The sequence below is a fragment of the Salmo salar genome, chromosome ssa27 (assembly GCF_905237065.1).
Source record: "Salmo salar chromosome ssa27, Ssal_v3.1, whole genome shotgun sequence".
NCBI classification, from domain to species: Eukaryota; Metazoa; Chordata; class Actinopteri; order Salmoniformes; family Salmonidae; genus Salmo; species Salmo salar.
In genome coordinates, this window is record NC_059468.1 from 44,164,788 (window position 1) to 44,178,623 (window position 13,836).

General features: G+C 42.9%; 1 protein-coding gene across 1 annotated transcript; it reads left to right on the forward strand.

Moving 5' to 3' along the window:
- The first annotated feature begins 9,845 nt into the window (after window positions 1–9,845).
- LOC106589164 (keratin-associated protein 5-3-like) lies at window positions 9,846–10,220 on the forward strand. Its single transcript, XM_014178863.1, has one exon. It carries the CDS (start codon window positions 9,846–9,848, stop codon window positions 10,218–10,220), a length of 375 nt encoding a protein of 124 aa, XP_014034338.1.
- The last annotated feature ends 3,616 nt before the right edge of the window (window positions 10,221–13,836 follow it).

Here is a 13,836-nt window from a genome sequence, read left to right on the forward strand (position 1 = left end):
ATGCTCTAACTACTTGGCTACCTGCCGCCTAGATGGGGAGATTAGCAATTTCTAGGGTCAGGGACATGTACTAGGCTGTAACAACCTAAAAACCAGAACTGGACAAGAACCTGACACCCTCAGCACACAGGGGGACAAACACCTGCCTGGAGGTGACAGCGTTCCCTCAGCACACAGGGGGACAAACACCTGCCTGGAGGTGACAGCGTTCCCTCAGCACACAGGGGGACAAACACCTACCTGGAGGTGACAGCGTTCCCTCAGCACACAGGGGGACAAACACCTGCCTGGAGGTGACAGCATTCCCTCAGCACACAGGGGGACAAACACCTACCTGGAGGTGACAGCGTTCCCTCAGCACACAGGGGGACAAACACCTACCTGGAGGTGACAGCATTCCCTCAGCACACAGGGGGACAAACACCTACCTGGAGATGACAGCATTCCCTCAGCACACAGGGGGACAAACACCTACCTGGAGGTGACAGCGTTCCCTCAGCACACAGGGGGACAAACACCTGCCTGGAGGTGACAGCGTTCCCTCAGCACACAGGGGGACAAACACCTACCTGGAGGTGACAGCGTTCCCTCAGCACACAGGGGGACAAACACCTACCTGGAGGTGACAGCGTTCCCTCAGCACACAGGGGGACAAACACCTACCTGGAGGTGACAGCGTTCCCTCCCCCATATGCCCCCCTAGACACAACTATGACAACATAACCAACAAAAACGGGTCACAACTCCTGCAGCTCTGCTGCATGCTGGGTATGTACATAGTCAATGGTAGGCTTCGCTCCTATGGTAAGTACACCTATAGCTCATCTCTTGGCAGTTGTATTGTAGACTACTTTATCACTGACCTCAACCCAGAGTTTCTCAGAGCGTTCAGTCAGTCCACTGACACCCCTATCAGACCACAGCAAAATCACAGTCTACTTGAACAGAGCAATACTCAATCATGAGGCATCAAAGCCAACGGAACTGAGTAATATTAATAAATGCTGTCGATGGAAGGAAATCTACTAAAAAACTGTTAGGCAACAACAAATTCAATCCCTTCTAGAACAACTTCCTGGGTAAAACGTGCCACTGTAATAGTGAAGGTGTAAACATGGCAGTAGAAAATCTAAACAGTATATTTGACCTCTCAGCTTCCCTCCATCAAATCTTAATTTTTCAAACAGAAAACCGAAGACAATTAATAACAACGACAAATGGTTTGATGAAGAATGCAAAAAACCTAAGAAAGAAATGTAGAAACCAGTCCAACCAAAAACATAGAGACCCAGAAAACCTGAGTCTACGCCTTCACTATGGTGAATCACTAAAACAATACAGAAATACACTACGGAAAAAGAAGGAACAGCACGTCAGAAATCAGCTCAATGTAAATGAAGAATCCATAGAATCAAACCACTTCTGGGGAAATTGGAAAACTCTAAACAAACACCACAAAGATTTCTATCCAAAATGGAGATGTCTGGATAAACCACTTCTCCAATCTTTTTGGCTCTATAACAAAGAATGAAGAGCAAAACCATATACATGATCAAATACAAATCTTAGAATCAACTATTAAAGACTACCAGAACCCACTGGATTCTCCAATTACCTTGAATGAACTACAGGACAAAATAAAAGCCTTCCCTGTAGCTCAGTTGGTAGAGCATGGTGTTTGCAACACCAGGGTTGTGGGTTCGATTCCCACAGGGGGCCAGCACAGAAAAAAAATGTATGAAATGTATGCATTCACTACTGTAAGTCGCTCTGGATAAGAGCGTCTGGTAAATGACTAAAATGTAAAAATGTAAATAAAAACCCTCCAACCCAAAAATCCCTGTGGGGTTGATGGTATCCTCAATGAAATGATAAAATATACAGACCACACATTCCAATTGGCTACATTTAAACTATTTAACATCATCCTCAGCTCTGGCATCTTCCCCAATATTTGGAACCAAGGACTGATCACCCCAATCCACAATTTTTTACTCCAATAACTACCATGGGATATGCGTCAACAGCAACCTTGGGAAAATCCTCTGTATTATCATTAACAGCAGACTCGTACATTTCCTCAGTGAAAACAATATACTGAGCAAATGTCAAATTGGCTTTCTACCAAATTACCGTACAACAGACCACGTATTCACCCTGCACACCCTAATTAACAAACAAACAAACCAAAACAAAGGCAAAACCTTCTCATGCTTTGTTGATTTCAAAAAAGCCTTCGACTCAATTTGGCCTGAGGGTCTGTTAACCTGTTGGGTCTAGGGGGCAGCATTTGCACGTCTGGATAAAAAAAATGTACCCGATTTAATCTGGTTACTAATCCTACCCAGTAACTAGAATATGCATATACTTATTATATATGGATAGAAAACACTCTAAAGTTTCCAAAACTGTTTGAATGGTGTCTGTGAGTATAACAGAACTCATTTGGCAGGCAAAACCCTGAGACATTTTCTGACAGGAAGTGGATACCTGATGTGTTGTATTGACTTTAAACCTATCCCATTGAAAAACACAGGGGTTTAGGAATATTTTGGCACTTCCTATTGCTTCCACTAGATGTCACCAGCCTTTACAAAGTGTTTTGAGTCTTCTGGAGGGAGATCTGACCGAACAAGAGCCATGGAACGGTGATGTCCCATTAGACACCTGGCGCGCTACTTCATGTTGGGTACCCTCGTTCCAATACGTTATAAAAGAGTATGCATTCGTCCACCTTGAATATTATTCATGTTCTGGTTAAAAAAGGCCCTAATGATTTATGCTATACAACGTTTGACATGTTTGAACGAACGGAAATATATTTTTTCCCCCTCGTTCATGACGAGAAGTCCGGCTGGCTTACATCATGTGCTAACGAGACGGAGATTTTTGGACATAAATGATGAGCTTTTTTGAACAAAACTACATTCGTTATGGACCTGTGATACCTGGAAGTGACATCTGATGAAGAGAATCAAAGGTAATGGATTATTTACATAGTATTTTCGATTTTAGATCTCCCCAACATGACGTCTAGTCTGTATCGCAACGCGTATTTTTCTGGGCGCAGTGCTCAGATTATTGCAAAGTGTGATTTCCCAGTAAGGTTATTTTTAAATCTGGCAAGTTGATTGCGTTCAAGAGATGTAAATCTATAATTCTTTAAATGACAATATAATATTTTACCAATGTTTTCTAATTTTAATTATTTAATTTCTGACGCTGACTTGACTGCCGGTTATTGGAGGGAAACGATTTCCTCAACATCAATGCCATAGTAAAACGCTGTTTTTGTATATAAATATGAACTTGATAGAACTAAAAATGCATGCATTGTCTAACATAATGTCCTAGGAGTGTCATCTGATGGAGATTGTAAAAGGTTAGTGCATCATTTTAGCTGGTTTTATGGTTTTGGTGACCCTGTCTTTGACTTGACAAAACATTACACACAACTCTTGTAAATGTACTGTCCTAACATACTCTAAATTTATGCTTTCGCCGTAAAACCTTTTTGAAATCGTAAAACGTGGTTAGATTAAGGAGATGTTTATCTTTCAAATGGTGTAACATAGTTGTATTTTTGAAAAATTTGAATTTTGACATTTATTTGGATTCAAATTTGCCGCTCTTGAAATGCACCTGCTGTTGATGGAGTGCACCACGGGTGGCACGCTAGCGTCCCACCTAGCCCCAAGAGGTTAAACAAATTGATGTAAATTGGTATTGGGGGAAAAACATACAACATTATAAAATCCATTGACACAAACAACAAGGGTGCTGGTAAAATTGGCAAAAAACACACACATTTCTATCCACAGGGCAGCTGAAGCCTCCTCTTCAACAATAGCGGTCAATTGTTTGGACACACCTACTCATTCCAGGGTTTTTCTTTATAATAGTGAAGACATCAAAACTATGAAATAACGCATATGGAATCATGAAGTAACCAAAAAAAAAGTGTTAAACAAATCAAAATATATTTTAGATTTTAGATTATTTAAATGCAGCCACCCTTTGCCTTGATGACAGCTTTGCACACTCTTGACATTCTCTTAATTAGCTTCACCTGTAATGCTTTTCCAACAGTCTTGAAGGAGTTCCCACATATGCTGAGCACTTGTTGACTTCTTTTCCTTCACTCTGCGGTCCAACTCATCCCAAACCATCTCAATTGGGTGGAGGTCGGGTGATTGTGGAGGCCAGGTCATCTGATGCAGCACTCCATCACTCTCCTTCTTGGTCAAATAGCCCTTACACAGCCTGGAGGTGTGTTGGGTCATTGTCCTGTTGAAAAACAAATGATAGTCCCACTGAGCACAAACCAAAAGGAATGTCGTATCGCTGCAGAATGCTGTGGTAGCCATGTTGGTTAAGTGTGCCTTGTCACCAGTAATGCACTCCAACACCATCACACCTCCTCCTCCATGCTTCACTGTGGGAACCACACATGCAGAGATCATCCGCTCACCTTCTCTGCGTCTCACAAAGACACGGAGGTTGGAACCAAAAATCTAAAATTTGGATTCGTCAGACAAAATTACAGATTTCCACCGGTCTAATGTCCATTGCTCGTGTTTCTTGGCCCAAGCAAGTCTTTTCTTCTTATTGGTGTCCTTTAGTAGTGGTTTCTTTGCAGCAATTTGACTATGAAGGCCTGATTCACGTAGTCGCCTCTGAACAGTAGATATTGAGATGTGTCTGTTACCTGAACTCTGTGAAGCATTTATTTGGGAGGCTGGTAACTCTAATGAACTCTGCAGCAGAGGCAACTCTGGGTCTTCCTTTCTTGTGTCGGTCCTCATGAGAGACAGTTTCATCATAGCGCTTGATGGTTTTTGCAACTGCACTTGGAGAAACTTTCAAAGTTCTTTTGACTGACCTTCATGTCTTAAACCTGTTAGGGCTAGGGGGCAGCATTTGCACGTCTGGATAAAAAAAATGTACCCGATTTAATCTGGTTACTAATCCTACCCAGTAACTAGAATATGCATATACTTATTATATATGGATAGAAAACACTCTAAAGTTTCTAAAACTGTTTGAATGGTGTCTGTGAGTATAACAGAACTCATTTGGCAGGCAAAACCCTGAGACATTTTCTGACAGGAAGTGGATACCTGATGTGTTGTATTGACTTTAAACCTATCCCATTGAAAAACACAGGGGCTGAGGAATATTTTGGCACTTCCTATTGCTTCCACTAGATGTCACCAGCCTTTACAAAGTGTTTTGAGTCTTCTGGAGGGAGATCTGACCGAACAAGAGCCATGGAACGATGATGTCCCATTAGACACCTGGCGCGCGAGTTCATGTTGGGTACCCTCGTTCCAATACGTTATAAAAGAGTATGCATTCGTCCACCTTGAATATTATTCATGTTCTGGTTAAAAAAGGCCCTAATGATTTATGCTATACAACGTTTGACATGTTTGAACGAACGGAAATATATTTTTTCCCCTCGTTCATGACGAGAAGTCCGGCTGGCTTAGATCATGTGCTAACAAGACGGAGATTTTTGGACATAAATGATGAGCTTTTTTGAACAAAACTACATTCGTTATGGACCTGTGATACCTGGAAGTGACATCTGATGAAGAGAATCAAAGGTAATGGATTATTTACATAGTATTTTCGATTTTAGATCTCCCCAACATGACGTCTAGTCTGTATCGCAACGCGTATTTTTCTGGGGGCAGTGCTCAGATTATTGCAAAGTGTGATTTCCCAGTAAGGTTATTTTTAAATCTGGCAAGTTGATTGCGTTCAAGAGATGTAAATCTATAATTCTTTAAATGACAATATAATATTTTACCAATGTTTTCTAATTTTAATTATTTAATTTGTGACGCTGACTTGACTGCCGGTTATTGGAGGGAAACGATTTCCTCAACATCAATGCCATAGTAAAACGCTGTTTTTGGATATAAATATGAACTTGATAGAACTAAAAATGCATGCATTGTCTAACATAATGTCCTAGGAGTGTCATCTGATGGAGATTGTAAAAGGTTAGTGCATCATTTTAGCTGGTTTTATGGTTTTGGTGACCCTGTCTTTGACTTGACAAAACATTACACACAACTCTTGTAAATGTACTGTCCTAACATACTCTAAATTTATGCTTTCGCCGTAAAACCTTTTTGAAATCGTAAAACGTGGTTAGATTAAGGAGATGTTTATCTTTCAAAGGGTGTAAAATAGTTGTATGTTTGAAAAATTTGAATTTTGACATTTATTTGGATTCAAATTTGCCGCTCTTGAAATGCACCTGCTGTTGATGGAGTGCACCACAGGTGGCACGCTAGCGTCCCACCTAGCCCATAGAGGCTAAAGTAACGATGGACTGTCATTTCTCTTTGCTTATTTGAGCAGTTTTTTACATAATATGGACTTTTACCAAATAAGGCTATCTTCTGTACACCACCCTTACCTTGTCACAACACAACTGATTGGCTCAAAGGCATTGAGAAGGAAAGAAATTCCACAAATTAACTTTTAATAAGGCACACCTGTTAATTGAAATGCATTCCAGGTGACTACCTCATGATGCTGGTTGAGAGAATGACAAAAGTGTGAAAAGCTGTCATCAAATGAAAGGGTGACTACTTTGAAGAATCTAAAATCTAAAATATATTTTGATCTGTTTATTAATTATACATTTATTTTTTGTTTATTAATTATTTTTATAAAGTTTATTCAACTAGGCAAGTAAGTTAAAAACAAATTCTTATTTACTTATCTACCCTGGCCAAACCCTAACCCGGACGACGCTGGGCCAATTGTGAGCCACCCTACGGGACTCCCAATCACGGCCGGTTGAGATACAGCCTGGAATCAAACCAGGGTCTGTAGTGACGCTTCTACCACTGAGATGCACCACTCAGGAGACCTGTGACTGACCCAAAAGTTTAACACTTTTTTGGTTACTACATGATTCCATATTTGTTATTTCATAGTTTTTCTATCTTCACTATTATTCTACAATGTAGAACATTGTCAAAATAAAGGAAAAATCCTTGAATGAGTAAGTTTGTCAAAACTGGTACTGTAAACGCATTGGAGAGGGCACTAGAACAGTCTGCAGCACCCGGCCTCACCCTACTAGAATCTGAAGTCAAATGTTTACTGTTTGCTGATGATCTGGTGCTTCTGTCCCCAACCAAGGAGGGTCTACAGCAGCACCTGCACAGATTCTGCCAGACCTGGGCCCTGCCAGACCTGGGCCCTGCCAGACCTGGGCCCTGACAGACCTGGGCCCTGACAGACCTGGGCCCTGACAGACTTGGGCCCTGACAGACTTGGGCCCTGACAGACCTGGGCCCTGACAGACTTGGACCCTGACAGACCTGGGCCCTGCCAGACCTGGGCCCTGACAGTAAATCTCAGTAAGACACAAATAATGGTGTTCCCCCCCCAAAAAAGGTCCAGTTGCCATGACAACAAGTACTAATTCCATCTAGACAACGTTGCCCTACACAAAGAACTAGAAGAAGGTTCTATGGGCTCCTCCCGAATCTCAGCAGAGAGGGTTACGACTGGTACAGACGCTCTATCTCAATTCAGTTTTCAATTGAAGGGTTTTATTGGCATGGGAAACATATGTTAACATTGCCAAAGCAAGTGAAGTAGATAATATACAAAAAAGTTTATCGAACAGTAAAAAGTGAACAGTAAACATTACACTCACAGAAGTTCCTAAATAACAGTAGAGACATTTCATATGTTGTATTATGTATATATATACAGTGTTGTAACAACGTACAAATGGTTAAAGTACACAAGGGAAAATAAATAAGCATAAATATGGGTTGTATTTACAATGGTGTTTGTTCTTCACTGGTTGCCCTTTTCTTGTGCCAACAGGTCACACATCTTGCTGCTGTGATGTCACACTGTGGTATTTCACCCAGTAGATATGGGAGTTTATCACAATTGGGTTTGTTTTCGAATTCTTTGTGGATCTGTGTAATCTGGGGGAAATATGTGTCTCTAATATGGTCATACATTTGGCAGGAGGTTAGGAAGTGCAGCTCAGTTTCCACCTCATTTTGTGGGCAGTGTGCACATAGCCTGTCTTCTCTTGAGAGCCATGTCTGCCTTCGGTGGCCTTTCTCAATAGCAAGGCTATGCTCACTGAGTCTGTACATGTGTAACAGATATAAATCGTACTCTCCTTGCGTTGTGTTTTTTTGTCCAAGTAAATCACATCAGCCAGCGGTCCCAGTTGAGCATCATTTATTTTTGTTGCTGTTGTTAAATAGGTGTTACAGGAGATTTCTGCTTGAGTGTAAATGATTAAATAATTGTACCCTGAATTTAGGGATATGGTCTATATAGCCTGTAGAATGAGTAAAGTACAAGTCTCAGGAGATTGACTAGGATGAGAGAGGAATTGGGGGCTGTGTGTTTAAGTAAACATTATGAACTGTTAAACTGTGGTTGACCTGACCTAGAACTCGAACCCTCCAGGTTTCCTTAATCTCAAAAATGTCGGCTGGATCATGAGTTACGGTGTTGAGAGTTCTGAGGAAGAGGACAATTAACTCTTGATGTTAGTGTGTAATGTGTGTGCGTAAATGAGGAGCCTAGTATATAATGATGTTCTGTAAAATGGACGTCAGAACGTTCTCTGAATAAACTGTACAGATCTTTTGCAGAAAGCTGAGTCCTTGCCTAATTATTATTAACCCAGTGTCTTACAAACCTTGGGGATTAGTCATGGCTTATTGATTGGTAATTAATAGCATTGGGATTCGAAAATTCCCGTATCAATAGGAAACAGCACGTTAGTTGTGCAGGGCTTAACGATATTGATGGTTGTCGAAGGTCAAAATCTGTAGCATGAAGACAACTGTGTTAGCAGTGGGCTTATGTGACCATTACATCGGTGTATGCTAGCTAACACACTTATTTACAGCAATCATATGCCAAAGCACATCCCAGAAAGCCCCTCAATCCCTAACAGGTACCATATACCCACACATGTATAAATCAGTAACTTACAGCAAACTTGTACACGTTGTAAAATATAAAATATAAAACAGTATTCAGAATGTGACCTACCCCTTGCATCACATTTTCATACTGGGGAGACCTGACGTTCGCGATCTCAAGAGAATCTGCAAGCGGGGGCCAATCACAACACACCTTATTGTCATCAGAGTTGAACCAACCAATAAGAATGCTTGAACATTAAACACAACCAACCCTGTTACACCTAGTTAAAGATGTCCTTCGTTTTGTGTCAGTCACAGTGGTCTGTGTACTCTCTGTTTGACGCCAGATTGCATTCCAATTTTCCTATTTTATGGTTGATTCTTTCCAATCTGTCAAATCGTTATCTTTCTGCTTTCTCATAATTTAGTTATTGTGTCTGAATGTGTTTCTGTCCTGGGGGACGGAGGGGTCTGTTTGTGATTGTCAACAGAGCCACAGGACCAGTTGGCTGAGGATACTCTTCTCTAGGTTAATCTGTCTGTAGGTGAGGGCTTTGTGGTGGAAGGTTTGGGAATCACTTCCTTTTAGGTGGTTGTAGAATTTAACGGCTCTTTTCTGGATTTTGATAATTTGTGGTTATAGAGCCAATTCTCTCTCTCTCTCTCTCTCTCTCTCTCTCTCTCTCTCTCTCTCTCTCTCTCTCTCTCTCCATCCATCCATCCATCCCTCTCTCTCTCTCTTTCTGGCTGTGAGTTAGAAGGAGATCCCTCCTGCTGAAACCGTGTCGGCTGAAGGAGTGAGGTAAGGTACTGCAAGAGGATAGCCAGGTGTGAGGGGGGAGCGGGGATAACCCTGAGGTGGGAATGGACAGAAATAGGTACGGACAGATATTCCAGGACAAAAGAATGAGCTGCATTGCTAATGACTCCCACAGGGCCAGCTGCTCTTCCTGCTACGGCTGCTCTTCCTGCTACGGCTGCTCTTCCTGCTACGGCTGCTCTTCCTGCTACGGCTGCTCTTCCTGCTACGGCTGCTCTTCCCGCTACGGCTGCTCTTCCCGCTACGGCTGCTCTTCCCGCTACGGCTGCTCTTCCCGCTACGGCTGCTCTTCCCGCTACGGCTGCTCTTCCCGCTACGGCTGCTCTTCCCGCTACGGCTGCTCTTCCCGCTACGGCTGCTCTTCCCGCTACGGCTGCTCTTCCCGCTACGGCTGCTCTTCCCGCTACGGCTGCTCTTCCTGCTACGGCTGCTCTTCCTGCTACGGCTGCTCTTCCTGCTAAAGCTTTACACACACACATGTTGTAAAACACAGATTGACATGTTGTAAAACACAGACTGATGTGTTGTAAAACTCTCACATTCAACATAAATACACACAGGCAAACTGTAAAACAAATTGCACTACTCTCTTACGTAGTAAAACGCCCAATGGTGAAAGATAAGATTTCTGTCCCTCTAGACACTGATCAGTTTTACATGCATCCATTTTAGAGTCCATCTCCAGTCTAGTGAACATCAGTCAATCTTATGGTTTTATTCCATCTAGTCAGAAGGAGGGTTTTGTGTTTGTTATTAAGGAGATGTTCTGCATCGGTGAAGCAGCAGCAATAATACAAAGGAAATCATGACTGTGGTGCTGAGAAATCTCTCAGATATATCGCTCTATCATTATCTATCTGTCTCACTGTGTTTCTCTCTCTCTCTCTCTCTCTCTCATCTCTTCTCTCATCTCTTCTCTCTCTTCTCTCATCTCTTCTCTCATCTCTTCTGTCTCTCATCTCTTCTGTCTCTCATCTCTTCTATCTCATCTCTTCTCTCTCATCTCTTCTCTCCTTCTTCTCTCATTTCCTCTCTCTCTCATCTCTTCTCTCATTTCCTCTCTCTCTCATCTCTTCTCTCTCATCTCTTCTCTCCTTCTTCTCATATCTCTTCTCTCATTTCCTCTCTCTCTCATCTCTTCTCTCATTTCCTCTCTCTCTCATCTCTTCTCTCATCTCTTCTCTCTCTTCTCTCATCTCTTCTCTCATCTCTTCTCTCTCTGTCATCTCTTCTGTCTCTCATCTCTTCTGTCTCTCATCTCTTCTATCTCATCTCTTCTCTCTCATCTCTTCTCTCTCATCTCTTCTCTCCTTCTCTCATTTCCTCTCTCTCTCATCTCTTCTCTCATTTCCTCTCTCTCTCATCTCTTCTCTCTCATCTCTTCTCTCCTTCTTCTCATATCTCTTCTCTCATTTCCTCTCTCTCTCATCTCTTCTCTCATTTCCTCTCTCTCTCATCTCTTCTCTCTCATCTCTTGTCTCTTCTCTCATCTCTTCTCAAACATCTCTTCTCTCTCTCTCATCTCTTCTCTCATCTCTCTCTCTCTCTCTCTCTCTCTCTTGCATCCCTTGGGGAGAAATAAAACACTGATGGCCTGTGACTAAAGGCCTCTATATTCTATACAGAGGGCCTGTGACGAAAGGCCTCTATATTCTATACAGAGGGCCTGTGACGAAAGGCCTCTATATTCTATACAGAGGGCCTGTGACTAAATGCCTCTATATTCTATACAGAGGGCCTGTGACGAAAGGCCTCTTTTTTCCATACAGAGGGCCTGTGACTAAATGCCTCTATATTCTATACAGAGGGCCTGTGACTAAATGCCTCTATATTCTATACAGAGGGCCTGTGACTAAAGGCCTCTATATTCTATACAGAGGGCCTGTAACTAAATGCCTCTGTGAATAATGTGATATTCAGTAGGTTTGACATTTTAAAACAGGCTTTAATATCCAAGCGTTGATCAGGTCTGGCAACAGGCATCAGAAAAGAGGCTGCAGCCCAGTTAGCACCCTATTGCCTGCATAGGCCCATAGGGCTCTGGTCTAAAGTAGTGCACTACATAGGGAATAGGGTGTCATTCTCCATCGGGTTGTGGTCTAAAGTAGTGCACTATATAGGGAATAGGGTGCCATTCTCCATAGAGCCCTGGTCTAAAGTAGTGCACTACATAGGGAATAGGGTGCCATTCTCCATAGGGTTGTGGTCTAAAGTAGTGCACTATATAGGGAATAGGGTGCCATTCTCCATAGGGCCCTGGTCTAAAGTAGTGCACTAGATAGGGAATAGGGTGCCATTCCCCATAGGGCTCTGGTCTAAAGTAGTGCACTACATAGGGAATAGGGTGCCATTCTCCATAGAGCCCTGGTCTAAAGTAGTGCACTATATAGGGAATAGGGTGGCATTCTCCATAGGGTTGTGGTCTAAAGTAGTACACTACATAGGGAATAGGGTGCCATTCCCCATAGGGCTGTGGTCTAAAGTAGTGCACTACATAGGGAATAGGGTTCCATTAATGACAGGTAGTCCTGAGGCATGGTCCTAGGGCTCAGGTCCTCCGAGAAAGAGAGAGAGAGAGAGAGAGAGATTCATACTTAAATTCACACAAGACACCGGAGAAGACAGGAGAAATACTCCAGATGTAACAGACTGACCCTAGCCCCCCGACACATAAACTACTGCAGCATAAATACTGGAGGCTGAGACAGGAGGGGTCAGGAGACACTGTGGCCCCATCCGATGATACCCCCGGACAGGGCCAAACAGGAAGGATATAACCCCAGCCACTTGGCCAAAGCACAGCCCCCGCACCACTAGAGATATATCTTCAATCACCAACTTACTATCCTGAGACAAGGCCCACAAAGATCTCCCCCAAGGCACGAACTCGAGGGGGGCACCAACCCACACAGGAAGACCACGTCAGTGACTCAACCCACTCAAGTGACGCACCCCTCCTAGGGACGGCATGGAAGAGCACCAGTAAGCCAGTGACTCAGCCCCTGTAATAGGGTTAGAGGCAGAGAATCCCAGTGGAGAGAGGGGAACCGGCCAGGCAGAGACAGCAAGGGTGGTTCGTTGCTCCAGAGCCTTTCCATTCACCTTCACACTCCTGGGCCAGACTATACTTAATCATAGGACCTACTGAAGAGATGAGTCTTCAATAAAGACTTAAAGGTTGAGACTGAGTCTGCGTCTCTCACATGGGTAGGCAGACTATTACATAAAAATGGAGCTCTATAGGAGAAAGCCCTACCTCCAGCTGTTTGCTTAGAAATTCTAGGGACAGTTAGGAGGCCTGCGTCTTGTGACCGTAGCGTACGTGTAGGTATGTACGGCAGGACCAAATTGGAGAGATAGATAGGAGCAAGGCTATGTAATGCTTTGTAGGTTAGCAGTAAAACCTTGAAATCCGCACCGGAGTAATATGTTACAATTTCTGGGTTCATTTCAAGATTCTAGCAGCCGTGTTTAGCACTAACTTAAGTTTATTTAGTGCTTTATCTGGGTAACCGGAAAGTAGAGCATTGCAGTAGTCTCATCAGGAAGTGACAAAAGCATGGATACATTTTCTGCATAATTTTTGGACAGAAAGTTTCAGATTTTTGCAATGTTACGTACTGTTGAAGCTCAGCAAGTAAGAAGCCACTGATCCAAAACTGCCATTAAAAAAGCCAGACTACGGTTTGCAACTGCACATGGGGACAAAGATCGTACATTTTGGAGAAATGTCCTCTGGTCTGATGAAACAAAAATAGAACTGTATGGCCATAATGACCATCGTTATGTTTGGAGGAAAAAGAGGGAGGCTTGCAAGCCGAAGAACACAATAAAGGTAAAATAAAATAAAACGGTGCCATTTGAGACACTGGGGAATATGGTGCCATTTGAGACACTGGGGAATAAGGTGCCATTTGAGACACTGGGGAATAAGGTGCCATTTGGGACACTGGGGAACAAGGTGCCATTTGAGACACTGGGGAATAAGGTGCCGTTTGGGACACTGGGGAATAAGGTGCCATTTGAGACACTGGGGAATAAGGTGCCATTTGAGATATTAGGGGAATATGGTGCCAT

What these genes read in the sequence shown, in the direction of transcription:
- LOC106589164 (XM_014178863.1), top strand. Translation starts at nt 9,846, where the DNA reads ATGAGCTGCATTGCTAATGACTCCCACAGGGCCAGCTGCTCTTCCTGC.